General features: G+C 47.0%; 1 protein-coding gene across 4 annotated transcripts in view; it reads left to right on the forward strand.

Moving 5' to 3' along the window:
• Positions 1-14,322, forward strand: part of RBM23 (RNA binding motif protein 23) — a 298,094-nt gene that overhangs the window by 128,683 nt on the left and 155,089 nt on the right. For 3 of the 4 annotated variants that reach the window (XM_063913568.1, XM_063913567.1, XM_063913569.1), the window contains 3 exons: positions 2,370-2,443; positions 2,958-3,008; positions 3,252-3,401. In XM_063913568.1, coding sequence (XP_063769638.1) covers positions 2,370-2,443; positions 2,958-3,008; positions 3,252-3,401 — 275 coding nt within the window. The remainder of the gene's footprint in view (positions 1-2,369; positions 2,444-2,957; positions 3,009-3,251; positions 3,402-14,322) is intronic. The other variant, XM_063913570.1, reaches the window with a different exon arrangement.

A 14,322-nucleotide genomic window follows, 5' to 3' on the forward strand; every position in this document is an offset into this window, starting at 1 on the left:
GTTTTTTTCCCCGTGGCTACTACTCGGTGGCTCATGTTGCTCCATTTAGACATCTGTTAGCTGCGAGGATGACATTATTTCTTGCAGCCTCCGGACGTACTAGAATAAATGTATGGTAAGTCGTCACTTTGGACGCTGAAAGCTGGACTTTAGACTGGCTTATCCTTTTTACGCATCTAAGTCCTGTCTGTTTGGGCACACAAACAACAATTGTGGCAATTGTTTGGGCGTCTAAACATTTCTGTTTAGACGGGAAAATAGATGCCCTTAACAATAGAATTGGCCCATATTTGCCATTCTGGAACGGTAACTTCACTACATTGTAAGTTTTGCATTGTATCCCACAGAGGTCTGGCATTACCAAAACTGGTGGATAGGAATAGCTAGGCATTGCAGTAATGCATGGCCTAACATCTAAAGCAATTGAATTCTCTCCTTAGGATGACCTTGGTCAAAACAGCCTCTTGCAGCTATTATTGTACATCATAGGTGTTTCCTTTGAATATTGGTAGTCATGCTAAAAGATGTGCAGTATATACAAACCAGTAATTCACATACTGGCATCAAAACATAGAATCTGTCAGCAATTTGGTCTCCAATTAATAAAAAAAAAAGGCACTTGGTTATTTAATGTCTTGCTTAAGTATACAGATGATGCTTTCAGTGCTTCCAAAGACAACCTTAATAATTGTTTCTGATTTTGAATTGTTCAGTGCTGGTGTTGCTCATTCACTTGTTTGTTTTAAAAGAACAGTAAGGCTTCCTAGATTTTTTCTCTTTTATTCCAATCCCCCTATCATAATAATTCCCCTGCAAACATTGTTACACCACAGCACCAGGGGGTCAGTCTGTGGCTGAACAGCTGAGCGTGCTAATGCTTGCAGGTTGATTACTTTAAGGAGTCCTGCCGTGTGTTAACGGCAGCTGTGTACTGAATACCCTTCTTGTAGAAAAAGAGAGGCCATAATATAATGTATGCTTGGCTGTACAGCAAATGCGGATGGCCCTCCTTTTCCTTATCACTGAGTACCTGTGCAACAATGGGGTGACGAGGGTTTATTTTATTTTTTATTTTTTTGGGGGTTAGGTTTACTGGTCATTGAAAGAGACCCTGTCACTCACTCAATAACACACTGCTCCCTTTCTCTTCATAGAACGTAGTCCTCCCCGCCCTGCTCTTCCGGGGAAGGGCCATGAACAGTGTGTGGCGTCAAGACTACCACAGGACCAAAGCAAAGATGTGTGGGATGGGGTTTAGTACCTTCTCCCAGAGGTGTTTATGGATTTTTGGGTGTGGGATGGGGCATAAGCTTGGCTATTAAGAGAAAATTATTCTGTCATTAAAACGTTTGCCATCATCTGGTATTTACACAGAACTACGGACATTGCTGCATTAGCCATACAATGGTCCGTGTTGAATAAAATGTGACTATAAAACATCTACTGAAAAAGTAAGTGATCCAGTGGTCTCCCAGTGCTTAATTTGACCATTAGTTAGAACATTGTAACCATTGTTATATTTAATATATAGAACACGATCTTAAACGTTCCACATTTCTTAACCATACTTAAGATCGTACACATTCCAGGATTTACATCTGTACTACTTTGTTCCGACCTTGTGCAGTTTAAGTGCTTCCTGCAATAGGGATTACTGATCTCTGTGAAGAATGGCCTTATGGTACACCACAGTGTTAAAAAGCACATCTGTTTTCTTATCTGCTGTCAAGCAGTATTCATGGTCTATTACAAGTAGCGCTTACAATGTTGTGAACACACCAAAGGTGGATGTAATACAGTGTGTACTTGATGCAGTTTGGGCTGTACATATCCCTTTTGATATCTGCCTACTATGAAGGCATATTTTGTGGTGAAGTGATGAAGGGGTAAATGTACACTAGGTGCAGACAGTGTGTCTTGATAGCTTACATTTATTCCTTTTTTTACACTTGAACTCAGTATGTAATTGCAAAAGATTATAAAGAAATATGCCCTCTGTTTACTTCAGGATGCGAAGCTTGAGAGACAAGATACTGTGGGAATTAACCCATAATAACTAATTATGTATCATCAGGTAAGGTAAATAATAAGGCGCAGTATGCTGATCTATTGTTCAAACTCCGTAAACGGTCACATTTATTCCAAGAAATAATGTAGGTAAATATGATTTGGGGCTTTGTTTCACCCTGCTGTGATAGATTTTAAAGTGTCGCTGTCTGTTATTTTTCATACTTCACTAATATTTTTTTTTCTGTGTGTTATGTCTTTCTGCTGTCTCCCCACTCTGCCCCATCGTCCATATATTTTCTTTCTTTGTGCCTCCCTGATCTTTTTGTGCTGGTGTGTCAATTTTGTGTTGGGCTGAACAGGAAGAAATTCCAAGTAAGGAGATAAATAAGGAGCAGGAAATCGGTGGCAATCGGTCTGGAAATGCTGGCAGCAGGTAAACAAGCAGAAATATTAAGGTTTTTTGCATGCAATGGGTGGATTTGTTTCACACTGCAGCTGTCATTGCCGGGCACCCGAAGGAGCAATTCAGTTGTTGATCCGTTCTGGTGCGAACAGCTCTTTGCGTCGCCCCCATCACTTTGGTTCGGTTTAGCTTCTTGACACGGCTAAACTCGGGCAGTCTGGGTGCATTCAGCGCAAAAATAAAGAAATAAATGATTTATATAGATATATATATATATATATATATATATATACACACACACACACACGCACACACACACATATACACGTTGAGTATCCCTTATCCAAAAATCACACATTTTTGGTTCCCGTACTGAGATAATGACATATATATATATGTATATTATATATCTATATAATATATCTGTGTTTGAGATATAGACTAATTTTTTTTTTTTTGTATTTTTTTTTTCTATTAAGATTCCATGTTGCCGTTAATTGTCAAGTGTTTTGTTTTTTAAATATTTATTTATTTATTTTTCTAGCACTAAAAAGAGGAGTAGGACACGAAGTGGAGATCGACATAGAAGGCAAGTGTAAGAACTTTAATCAAACATATTATAATTCCTCAAATGTGATCATTATTGAATCATTTTCCTCCCTCATGCCTTACCCAGTCCTTTGTTCCTTAATTTATTTCACTTCTTTCTTGAGTATCTAGATTATGTTGCTCTGCCAATCTGCCTGCAGGAACCAGCATTAAAAAAAAAAAAAAGTGAATTTGCAGTAAAACAACTGCATTTGACTAATTTCTTTATACTTTTTTTTTTAAATTCTAGCCGTAGTAGAGATAGACATAGACACCGTAGCAGCAGAGATAGGCATAGAAGCCGTGAACGTCGGCACAGGAGCCGCAGCAGGGGAAGACGGTATAGCTCTAGAAGTCGTAATCGACGACGTGAGGAGCGCTCAAGGCACCGCAGTACAAGGTGAGCTTTTTAGCTTAATGTTACCACATTGGGTTCCAATATGTATTACAGGCTGAGTATCCAAAATGCTTGGGACCAGAAGTATTTTGGATATCGTTTTTTTCTGTATTTTGGAATAATCGCATACCATAATGAGATATCATGGTGATGGGACCTAAGTCTAAGCACAGAATGCATTTGTGTTTCATATACACTTTATACACACAGCCTGAAGGTCATTTTAGCTAATATTTTTAATAACTGTACATTAAACAAAGTTTGTGTACATACGCACAATTCATTTATGTTTCATATACACCTAATACACACAGCCTAAAGGTCATGTAATACATTATTTCTGCTGCGGGGTACACTGGGAATGACATTGGGTATAGAGAAGGATCTTGATCCGAGGCACCAACAGGCTAAAAGCTTTGACTATTCCCAGAATGCATAGCGCCGCCTCCTCTATAACCCCACCTCTGTGCACAGGAGCTCAGTTTTTGTAGTTGGTGCCATGCAGTGCAGACATACAACAGGTGGGCTGCTTCAGCAGCCCTCAGAAGATCTTTTTTTAAGTGAAAAATGAAGACTTTAAGGGCTGCAGCAGAGACACTGTGTGTGTTAGATGTCAGTCAGACATCTCCTGCAGCTCCATCACCTCCCCCAGCGGCGCTGTATACTCCCGCGCCCTGGTTGCCGGGTACTTACAGCGGAGGCTTCGGTTTTCTTCAGTCAGGCACACACACCACCGCAGCTCTCCAGGATCGCGTGGCTGCATTCAGGGAGGAGGTAAGTGGTTCCCCCAGGTGGGACCCGCTGTAAACCGCGATCCGGCGTGGACGGTGGGAGGTGAGCCGCGCGCGCTGGTGTGGACACTGGCAGTACAGGGACCCCACTAGACCACCAGGGCAAGGGCACAGGTCGGATTCTCTCAAAAATCCGTTTGCTAAGGCCCACAGTACCCGGTGGTGAAGTCCAGCAAGGGGATACGGCTCTGACCTGTAGCCCCTCCCCCAGCCCCAGGGCGCCATTTAGAGTAAATGTTCCCGCTCTGGAGTTGCTTATTTCTCACTCCCTTACTCCCTGTCAGCGTTTGGGCGCCGTTAGGTCAAGCTGATCTGATCCTGGGACTGTTTGGGCAAATCCTCCTCTGTAAAGCCGCCTGCATGTCAGCGCTGTGCATTTTACAGGACACTTAAGTATTCTACATGTCTGTTGACAGTGTTAGTTAAGAAAAAGTGCATTTAGTCAGGGTTATTTAGTACAAGTACCCCGTGATATACATCCAGTCTTTACTGTGCATTGTTATATCTATTGAGTGTATAGTATGGTGGCCAATCCCGGGATCGGGATCGGCGGGATCCCGGGATTTAGGACCAAAAATGGCCGGGATTCAATCCCGGGATTGGAAGGTCCAATACCGGGGATTGAGAGATCAGCGTTGAGCATCCACAGGACGCTCAGACGCTGCCCGGCTTCCTCCTTCCGGCTCCCCCGGCGCAGCATGAGGTCACGCTGCGCCGTCAGCCGTGCACTGAGGGAGTGAAGGAAGAGATCCCCACCCGCCTGCCCTTGGTATACGGTTAGTAATGTGTGCGGGGCAGGTAGGGCGGGGTGGTGAGAGGGTGCGGCCACACACTTAAAAGCCAATCCCGGGTATCCAGGGAATCCCGGGATTGGCCATTTTTCAATCCCGATACCCGGATTGGCTTCCCTAGTGTATAGCTACACTTAGTATTACTCTGTATTGCTAGTCCAGTGCAGTTTTATTGCATGTCATAATTTCTGCATTGTACAATGTGACTGTGTGTGCGCATATAGCTGCTGTGTGACCTCCATTTTGTGTATCTCACTCAGATTGCTATCTCTATATTCTGTAACCTGAGGGGGCTAAGTGCATCAGGATTATTACTTAATATAGTTGTTTCACAAGATATACTTATTGTGTATTTCTCATACGTCCTAGAGGATGCTGGGGACGACATCAAGACCATGGGGGGGTATAGATGGGATCTGCAGGAGACATGGGCACTCCAAAGACTTTTCATTGGGTGTGAACTGGCTCCTCCCTCTATGCCCCTCCTCCAGACCTCAGTTTTAGAAATGTGCCCAGGTCGACTGGATGCACTCTGAAGAGCTCTACTGAGTTTCTCTGAAAAGACTTATGTTAGGTTTTTTATTTTCAGGGAGATCTGCTGGCATCAGACTCCCTGCTTCGTGGGACTGAGGGGACAGAAGTAGAACCAACTTCCTCAGAGTTTCATGGCACTGCTTCTGGCTGACAGGACACCATTAGCTCCTGAAGGCAACTGAACGCTAGCTGTGTCTAGATGCTCACTCCCACAGCACGCCGTCACCCCCCTCACAGAGACAGAAGTCAGAAGACAGGTGAGTATGAGAAGAATGATCTTCAATCAAGTAAGTGACGGCTGAGGTGCGGCGCGGCTGGCGGGAACGCAGCGCGCCATTGCTGCCCACACACACAGGCACTGCAGAGTGCGGGGGGGGGGCGCCCTGGGCAGCAAGAAAAATACCTCAAACTGGCTAAAAGGGGACATAAGATGCTGCTGGCACAGCCCTACCCCCGCCAGTATAAATAATAAGTCGATATACTGAGCGTAAGGACGCGCCATTGTGGGGGCGGAGCTTCTTCCTCAGGCAGCCAGCACTCTACTCAGCACCATTTTCTCTCCTCAGGCTGCAGAGAACACGCTGGTCCTCTCCACTTCTGACAAGTACAGGGTGCTATAAAGGGGGGGCACAAAGCGATTGTGGTGCATTTGATAATGTATGTTACTACTTAAAAGCGCTTTTGGGCTGTGGACATACTCTGTTCACAGGCAATACTGGCGCTGGGTTTGTGAACTGGCTGCTCCTATCCTGTGTCCCTCTGACAGATTTTACTGTGGGTCTGTCCCCAAAATAAGTCCCAGTATGTCTTTGAGTGTGGTGTTCACGTGTGAGGCATGTCTGAGGCAGGGAGTTCCCCTCCAGAGGAAGCCATTTTAGGGACACAGAGTTGTAATGTGGTGGCGCTACTGGCACACCAAGAGCCTGCATGGGTGAAAGAGCTACGTGACAGTATGCATCTGATTAACCGTAGATTGGATAAGTCTGAATCTACGGCTGCATGCTGGAGAAAATCTGTGGAAGATGTGATTTTTCAGGATGCTGTTATTCCTTATGCAGGCGGCCCCTCTGGGTCACATAAGAGACCATTTGCAAATGTTGTAAACACTGATACCGACACGGATTCTGATTCTTGTGTCGACAATAGTGAATCCAGAGAGACAGATCATAAATTGGCAAAAAGTATACAATATATGATTGTGGCTATAAGGGACGTGTTGGAGGTTACAGAAAGCACTCCTGTACATCAGGAGAAAGCTTATTTATGTAAGGAAAAGAAATCCAAAGTCACGTTCCCTCCTTCACACGAACTAAATGCTCTGTTTGAAGGGATGTGGGTGAATCCTGATAAAAAAAATTGTATTCCCAAAAGGATTCACATAGCTTATCCTTTCCCGGTTGAAGACAGGAAAAAATGGGAGTCACCCCCTGTGTTAGACAGTGCACTTTCCAGGTTGACAAAGAAGGTAATTCTCCCTGCTCTTGGCGCGGCTTCTCTTAAAGAGCCGGCAGACCGCAAAATGGAAACGACATTGAAATCCATTTATGTTACCAATGGTACACTGCTCAGGCCCACTATTGCCTGCGCATGAGTGAGTCGCGCTATTGAAAAATGGTCAGAAAGCGTGTCATCAGAAATTGACACGATTGATAAAGATGAGATACTCTTTAAGTTAGGGAATATCAAGGACGCTGCCGCCTACATGCTGGAAGCAATGAAGGATATTGGACTCTTGAGTTCACAAGCCGCTACCATGGCAGTATCGGCTAGGCAGGCGTTATGGATTCGCCAGTGGAACGCGGATGCAGATTCCAAAAGAAACATGGAGGCTCTCCCATATAAAGGTGAGGCCTTATTTGGCGATGGCCTGGATGCGTTAGTCTCGGCAGCTACCGCAGGTAAGTCAACATTTTTACCCTCTGCGCCTGCACCAGCAAAAAAGACCTATCACCCGCAAATGCAGTCCTATCGGCCCAATAAATACAAAAAGACGAGAGGTTCCCCCTTCTTTGCAGGTAGGGGAAGGGGAAAGAAGCCCACACCGGCTCCAGGTTCCCAAGAGCAAAAGTCTACCCCTAATTCTGCCAAATCCCCAGCATGACGCTGGAACTCCCTTGCGGGAGGCCGCTCGGGTGGGGGCACGTCTCAAACTCTTCAGCCAGGATTGGATTCTGTCTGGCCTGGACCCCTGGGTGTTGCAAATAGTATCCCAGGGATACAAACTAGAGTTTCAAGACGTTCCCCCATGCCGATTTTTCAAATCGACCTTGCCAGCTTCTCCGCCAGAGAGAGAAGCAGTAACAGCGGCAATCCAAAAATTATGTCAAGACCAGGTCATAGTCCTGGTACCTTTGTCACAACAAGGGTGGGGTTTTTATTCAAGCCTCTTTGTTGTTCCGAAGCCGGACGGCTCGGTCAGAGCGATCCTACATCTAAAAGATCTGAATTTCTTCCTGAAAGGGTTCAAGTTCAAGATGGAATCACTTCGAGCGGTGATTGCCAGTCTGGAGGAGGGGGACTACTTGGTGTCGGTGGACATAAAGGATGCTTACCTGCATGTTACCATTTATCCTCCTCACCAGGCTTATCTGAGATTCGCGATTCAGGATTGCCATTACCAATTCCAGACATTACCTTTCGGTCTCTCCACGGTGCCGAGGGTATTCACCAAGGTGATGGCGGAGATTATGGTCCTCCTTCGTCAGAAAGGAGTCAATATAATCCCTTATCTGGACGACCTCCTGATAAAGGCAAGATCCAGGGAGCAGTTATTACAAAACATATCCCTCTCCCTGTCAATACTCCAACAACACGGGTGGATCATAAATTACCCAAAGTCACAGTTGGAACCGATGATAAGGTTGTCTTTCCTCTGGATGATTCTGGACACAGAAGTTCAGAGAGTATTTTTTCCGCTGGAAAAGGCTCTGGAAATCCAGAAAATGGTAAAACAGATATTGAAACCATCAAGTGTGTCGATCCATCAGTGCATTCGGTCGTTGGGGAAGATGGTGGCGGCCTACAAGGCCATACAGTTTGGCAGTTTCCATGCCAGAGTATTCCAGTGGGACCTGTTGGACAAGTGGTCGGGGTCACACCTACACATGCACAGAAAGATAATCCTGTCGTCAAAAACCAGGATTTCGCTCCTGTGGTGGTTGCACAGCTCTCACCTGCTAGAGGAACGCAGGTTCGGGATTCAGGACTGGGTCCTAGTAACCACAGATGCAAGTCTCCGAGGCTGGGGAGCAGTCTCTCAGGGAGAAAACTTCCAGGGACGTTGGTTACAACAGGAAGCCTGCCTTCACTTAAACGTTCTGGAGCTAAGAGCCATTTACAATGTCCTTCAACAAGCGGTACATCTTCTTCAAGACCGTCCCGTGCAGATCCAGGCGGACAATGTAACAGCAGTCGCATACATAAACAGGGTGGAACGAAAAGCAGAGCGGCAATGGCAGAGGAGACAAAAATCCTCCACTGGGCAGAAAAACATTCTTCAAGCTCTGTCGGCAATATTCATTCCGCGAGTAGACAACTGGGAAGCAAACTTCCTCAGCAGACACGATCTCCATCAAGGAGAGTGGGGCCTCCACCAAGAAGTCTTCGCAGATGTGACAAATCTTTGGGGAGTTCCTCAAATAGACATGATGGTGTCTCGTCTCAACAAGAAGCTTCAGAGATACTGTTCCAGGTCGAGAGACCCTCAAGCAGTAGCAGTGGATGCACTGGTGACCCAGTGGGTGTTTCCGTCAGTGTATGTTTTCCCTCCACTTCCGCTGATCCCAAAAGTACTCAGGATCATAAGAAAGACAAGGGTTCGCGCAATCTTCATTGGCCCAGGCTGACCAAGAAGGGCTTGGTACCCAGATTTTCAGCAGCAGGGGCCGTGTGTGTACCAAGACTTACCGCGGCTACGTTTGACGGCATGGCTGTTGAGCGCCGTATCCTAGCCAGGAAGGATATTCCCAAGGAGGTCATCCCCACCCTTATTCAGGCCAGAAAGGAGTAACGTTGAAACATTACCACCGAATTTGGAGAAAAAATGTGTCTTGGTGTGAATCCAAGAAAGCTCCTACGGAAGAGTTTCACTTAGGACGTTTTCTCCATTTTTTTCAGGATAGTGTGGAGGCGGGCCTCCGATTGGGATCAATCAAGGTCCAGATTTCGGCCTTGTCAGTGTTCTTCCAAAAACAATTGGCCTCTCTTCCAGAGGTTCAGACCTTCGTGAAAGGGGTTCTGCACATCCAGCCTCCATTCGTGCCTCCAGTGTCACCATGGGACCTTAACGTGGTATTGCAGTTCCTTCAATCGGATTGGTTTGAGCCTCTACAAAAGATAGAGTTGAAGTTTCTCACTTGGAAAGTGGTGATGCTTTTGGCATTGGCATCCGCAAGGCGGGTGTCTGAATTGGGGGCCTTGTCTCACAAGAGCCCTTACCTGATTTTCCATGAACTCGCCAATATTTTCTTCCAAAGGTGGTTTCTGCTTTTCACATAAACCAACCTATTGTGGTGCCAGTAGTTACTGACACATTCACTGATTCAAAGTCTCTAGATGTGGTTAGAGCTTTGAAAATCTATGTTGCTAGAACAACTCGTATACGGAAAACAGAGGCTCTGTTTGTCCTGTATGATCACAACAAGATTGGCTGTCCTGCTTCCAAGCAGACTATTGCACGTTGGATTAGAAATACGATTCAGCAAGCTCATACTACGGCTGGATTGCCGTTACCGACGTCGGTAAAGGCCCACTCCACTAGGAAGGTGGGCTCATCCTGGACGGCTGCCCGGGGGGTCTCGGCATTACAACTTTGCCGAGCAGCTACTTGGTCAGGGTCAAACACATTTGCTAAGTTCTACAAGTTTGACACCTTGGCCGATGAGGACCTAAAGTTTGGTCAATCGGTGCTGCAGGGTCATCCGCACTCTCCCGCCCGTACTGGAGCTTTGGTATAGACCCCATGGTCTTGATGTCGTCCCCAGCATCCTCTAGGACGTATGAGAAAATAGGATTTTGATAACCTACCGGTAAATCCTTTTCTCCTAGTCCGTAGAGGATGCTGGGTGCCCGTCCCAGTGCGTACTTTACCTGCAGTTTAGTTATTACAGTTACACAAGTTGTGTTATCTTGGTTTCAGCATGTTGCTGCAATTAGTTCATGCCTGTTAGCGTGTGTTATGTTGAATGCCATGTGTGCGGCATGGTTGAGGGTGTGAGTTGGTAGATATCTCACCACTAGTTAAGTAATTCCTTTCCTTGAAATGTCAGTCTCCCTGGGCACAGTTCCTACAACTGAAGTCTGGAGGAGGGGCATAGAGGGAGAAGCCAGTTCACACCCAATTAAAAGTCTTTGGAGTGCCCATGTCTCCTGCGGATCCCGTCTATACCCCATGGTCTTAATGTCATCCCCAGCATCCTCTACGGACTAGGAGAAAAGGATTTACCGGTAGGTTATCAAAATCCTATTTCTCTTACGTCCTAGAGGTTGCTGGGGACTCCGTAAGGACCATGGGGTATAGACGGGCTCCGCAGGAGACATGGGCACTATAAAAAACTTTAGAATGGGAGTTCACTGGCTCCTCCCTCTATGCCCCTCCTCCAGACCTCAGTTAGATCCTGTGCCCAGAGGAGACTGGGTGCATTACAGGGGAGCTCTCCTGAGTTTCTCTGAAAAAGAATTTTGTTAGGTTTTTTATTTTCAGGGAGCACTGCTGGCAACAGGCTCCCTGTATCGTGGGACTGAGGAGAGCGAAGCAGACCTACTTAAGTGATAGGCTCTGCTTCTTAGGCTACTGGACACCATTAGCTCCAGAGGGTCGGAACGCAGGTCTCACCCTCGCCGTTCGTCCCGGAGCCGCGCCGCCGTCCTCCTCATAGAGCCGGAAGATAGAAGCCGGGTGAGTATAAGAAGAAAGAAGACTTCAAAGGCGGCAGAAGACTTCAGATCTTCTCTGAGGTAACGCGCAGCGGTAACGCTGCGCGCCATTGCTCCCACACACACACACTGCAGGCACGGATGGGTGCAGGGCGCAGGGGGGGCGCCCTGGGCAGCAATAATAAACCTCTAGGACTGGATAAAAGGCAATATATAGGCTACGGAGGCAATATATATTAATATCCCCCGCCAGTATTGAAAAATTGAGCGGGACCGAAGCCCGCCGCTGAGGGGGCGGAGCTTGATCCTACAGCACTAACTAGCGCCATTTTCTCCACAGCACACTGCAGAGAAGCTGGCTCCCCGGACTCTCCCCTGCTAAACACGGTGACACAGGGCTAAAAAGAGGGGGGGGGGGGGCACTTGTAAGGCGCAGTGAGTGTATATATATATACGCATATGATTAAATAAAAGCGCTGTTTATCTGGGGATTTTGTTTCCAGTGTTAGTAGGCGCTGGGTGTGTGCTGGCATACTCTCTCTCTGTTTCTCCAAAGGGCCTTATTGGGGAACTGTCTCCATATAAACTTATCCCTGTGTGTGTGGGGGTATCGGTACGCGTGTGTCGGCATGTCTGAAGCGGAAGGCTCGTCTAAGGAGGAGGTGGAGCAGATGATTGTGGTGTCTCCGTCGGCAACGCCGACACATGATTGGTTGGACATGTGGAATGTTTTAAATGCAAATGTGACTTTGTTACATAAGAGATTAGACAAAGCAGAGTCCAGGGATAATACAGGGAGTCAATCAATGGCTTTGACGGTGTCACAGGGCCCTTCGGGGTCTAAAAAACGTCTCCTATCCCAAATGGCAGACACTGATACCGACACGGATTCTGACTCCAGTGTCGACTACGATGATACGAGGTTACACCCAAGGGTGGCCAAAAGCATTCATTATATGATTATTGCAATAAAAGATGTTTCTCTTACGTCCTAGAGGATGCTGGGGACTCCGTAAGGACCATGGGGTATAGACGGGCTCCGCAGGAGATAGGGCACCTAAAAGAACTTTGACTATGGGTGTGCACTGGCTCCTCCCTCTATGCCCCTCCTCCAGACCTCAGTTAGATTCTGTGCCCAGAGAGAAAGGGTACAAAGCAGTGAGCTCTTAAGAGTTTGCTGTTTTTAAAGAATTTTGTTAGGTTTTTTATTTTCAGGGAGTCCTGTTGGCAACAGGCTCCCTGCATCGTGGGACTGAGGAGAGAGAAGCAGAGCTGGCTTGTAAGGTTGGGCACTGCTTCTAGGCTACTGGACACCATTAGCTCCAGAGGGAGTCTGAACACAGGCCTCACCTGGGGTTCGTCCCGGAGCCGCGCCGCCGTCCTCCTCACAGATGCCGAAGATAGAAGCCGGGTGAGTATTGAGGAAAAGACTTCAGGCGGCAGAAGACATCAGATCTTCATGAGGTAAGCGCGCAGCGGTAAGCTGCGCGCCATTGCTCCCAGTCGCACACACACAAGAGGCACTGTAGGGTACAGGGCGCAGGGTGGGGCGCCCTGGGCAGCAATAAACCTCAATTTGGCCATAAATATGTGGGATTAGGCTGTGGGACAGTAAATCAACGGACCCCCGCCATTTTCTTACAATATCATGAGGGGACCGAAGCCCGCCGTCAGGTGGGCGGGGCTTGATCCTCGGCACTAACCAGCGCCATTTTCTCCACAGAGGATGCATGAGAAAACGCTGGCTCCCTGTTCTCTCCCCTGCTGAGCTTCACAGGCTGGAAAAAAGAGGAGGGGGGCACATTGGCGACGCAGTGAGTGGAGATTAACATTATAAATATATAAAAGCGCTATCTGGTCATATATTCCAGTGTTTGGGCGCTGGGTGTGTGCTGGCATTCTCTCTCTCTGTCTCCCCTAAGGGCCTGGTTAGGGTTTTGTCCCCTTATAGGTAACTCCCTGTGTGTGTGGGGTGTCGGTACGTGTGTGTCGACATGTCTGAAGCGGAAGGCTTCTCCAAGGAGGAGGTGGAGCAAATGAGTGGTGTGTCCCCGTCGCTGGTGCAGACTCAGGATTGGATGAGCATGTGGCATAGGTTAAATGCAAGTGTGACATTTTTACATGAAAGGCTTGATAAGGCTGAATTAAGGGGAACATCAGGGGGTCAATCCTCGTATTGGACCGATTCACAGGGCCCGCCGGGGTCTCAAAAACGTCCCTTAACACAAGACACTACTACCGACACGGACTCTGATTCCAGTGTCGACTATGGCAAAGTAAAATTGCACCCTAGGGTGAATAAAACCATTCAGTGTATGATTGTGGCAATTAGGGATGTCTTGCATATTGAGGATGAACCCTCGGTCCCCGACACAAGGGTACACATGTTTAAGGAAAAGAAACAGATTATTAATTTCCCCACATCTCATGAATTAAATGAATTCTTTATAAAAGCTTGGGAGACTCCGGAGAAGAGGCCGCAGATTCCCAAAAGAATTTATATGGCACACCCCTTCCCTAAACAGGACAGGGAGATTTGGGAATCACCTCCCACCGTGGACAAGGCCCTGACGCGCTTGTCCAAGAAGGTGGCGCTACCGTCTCCTGACACAGCTGCCCTTAAGGACCCTGCAGATCGCAGGCAAGAAACGACCTTAAAGTGTATTTATTCTCATACGGGTGCTGTACTACGACTGACGATTGCGTCGGCATGGGTGTGTAGCGCAGTTGCAGCTTGGGCAGATGAGCTGACAGATAATTTTGATAATATGGATAAGGATACTATATTCTTAACTCTAGCCCATATAAAAGACGCAGTCTTATTTATGAGGGATGCTCAAAGAGACATTGGATTGCTGGCTTCTAGGGCCAATGCCATGTCGATCTCAGCGAGACGATCCTTATGGACTCGCCAATGGACGGGTGATGCGGATT

The sequence above is a fragment of the Pseudophryne corroboree genome, chromosome 1 (genome assembly GCF_028390025.1).
Source record: "Pseudophryne corroboree isolate aPseCor3 chromosome 1, aPseCor3.hap2, whole genome shotgun sequence".
In the NCBI taxonomy this organism is placed as follows: Eukaryota; Metazoa; Chordata; class Amphibia; order Anura; family Myobatrachidae; genus Pseudophryne; species Pseudophryne corroboree.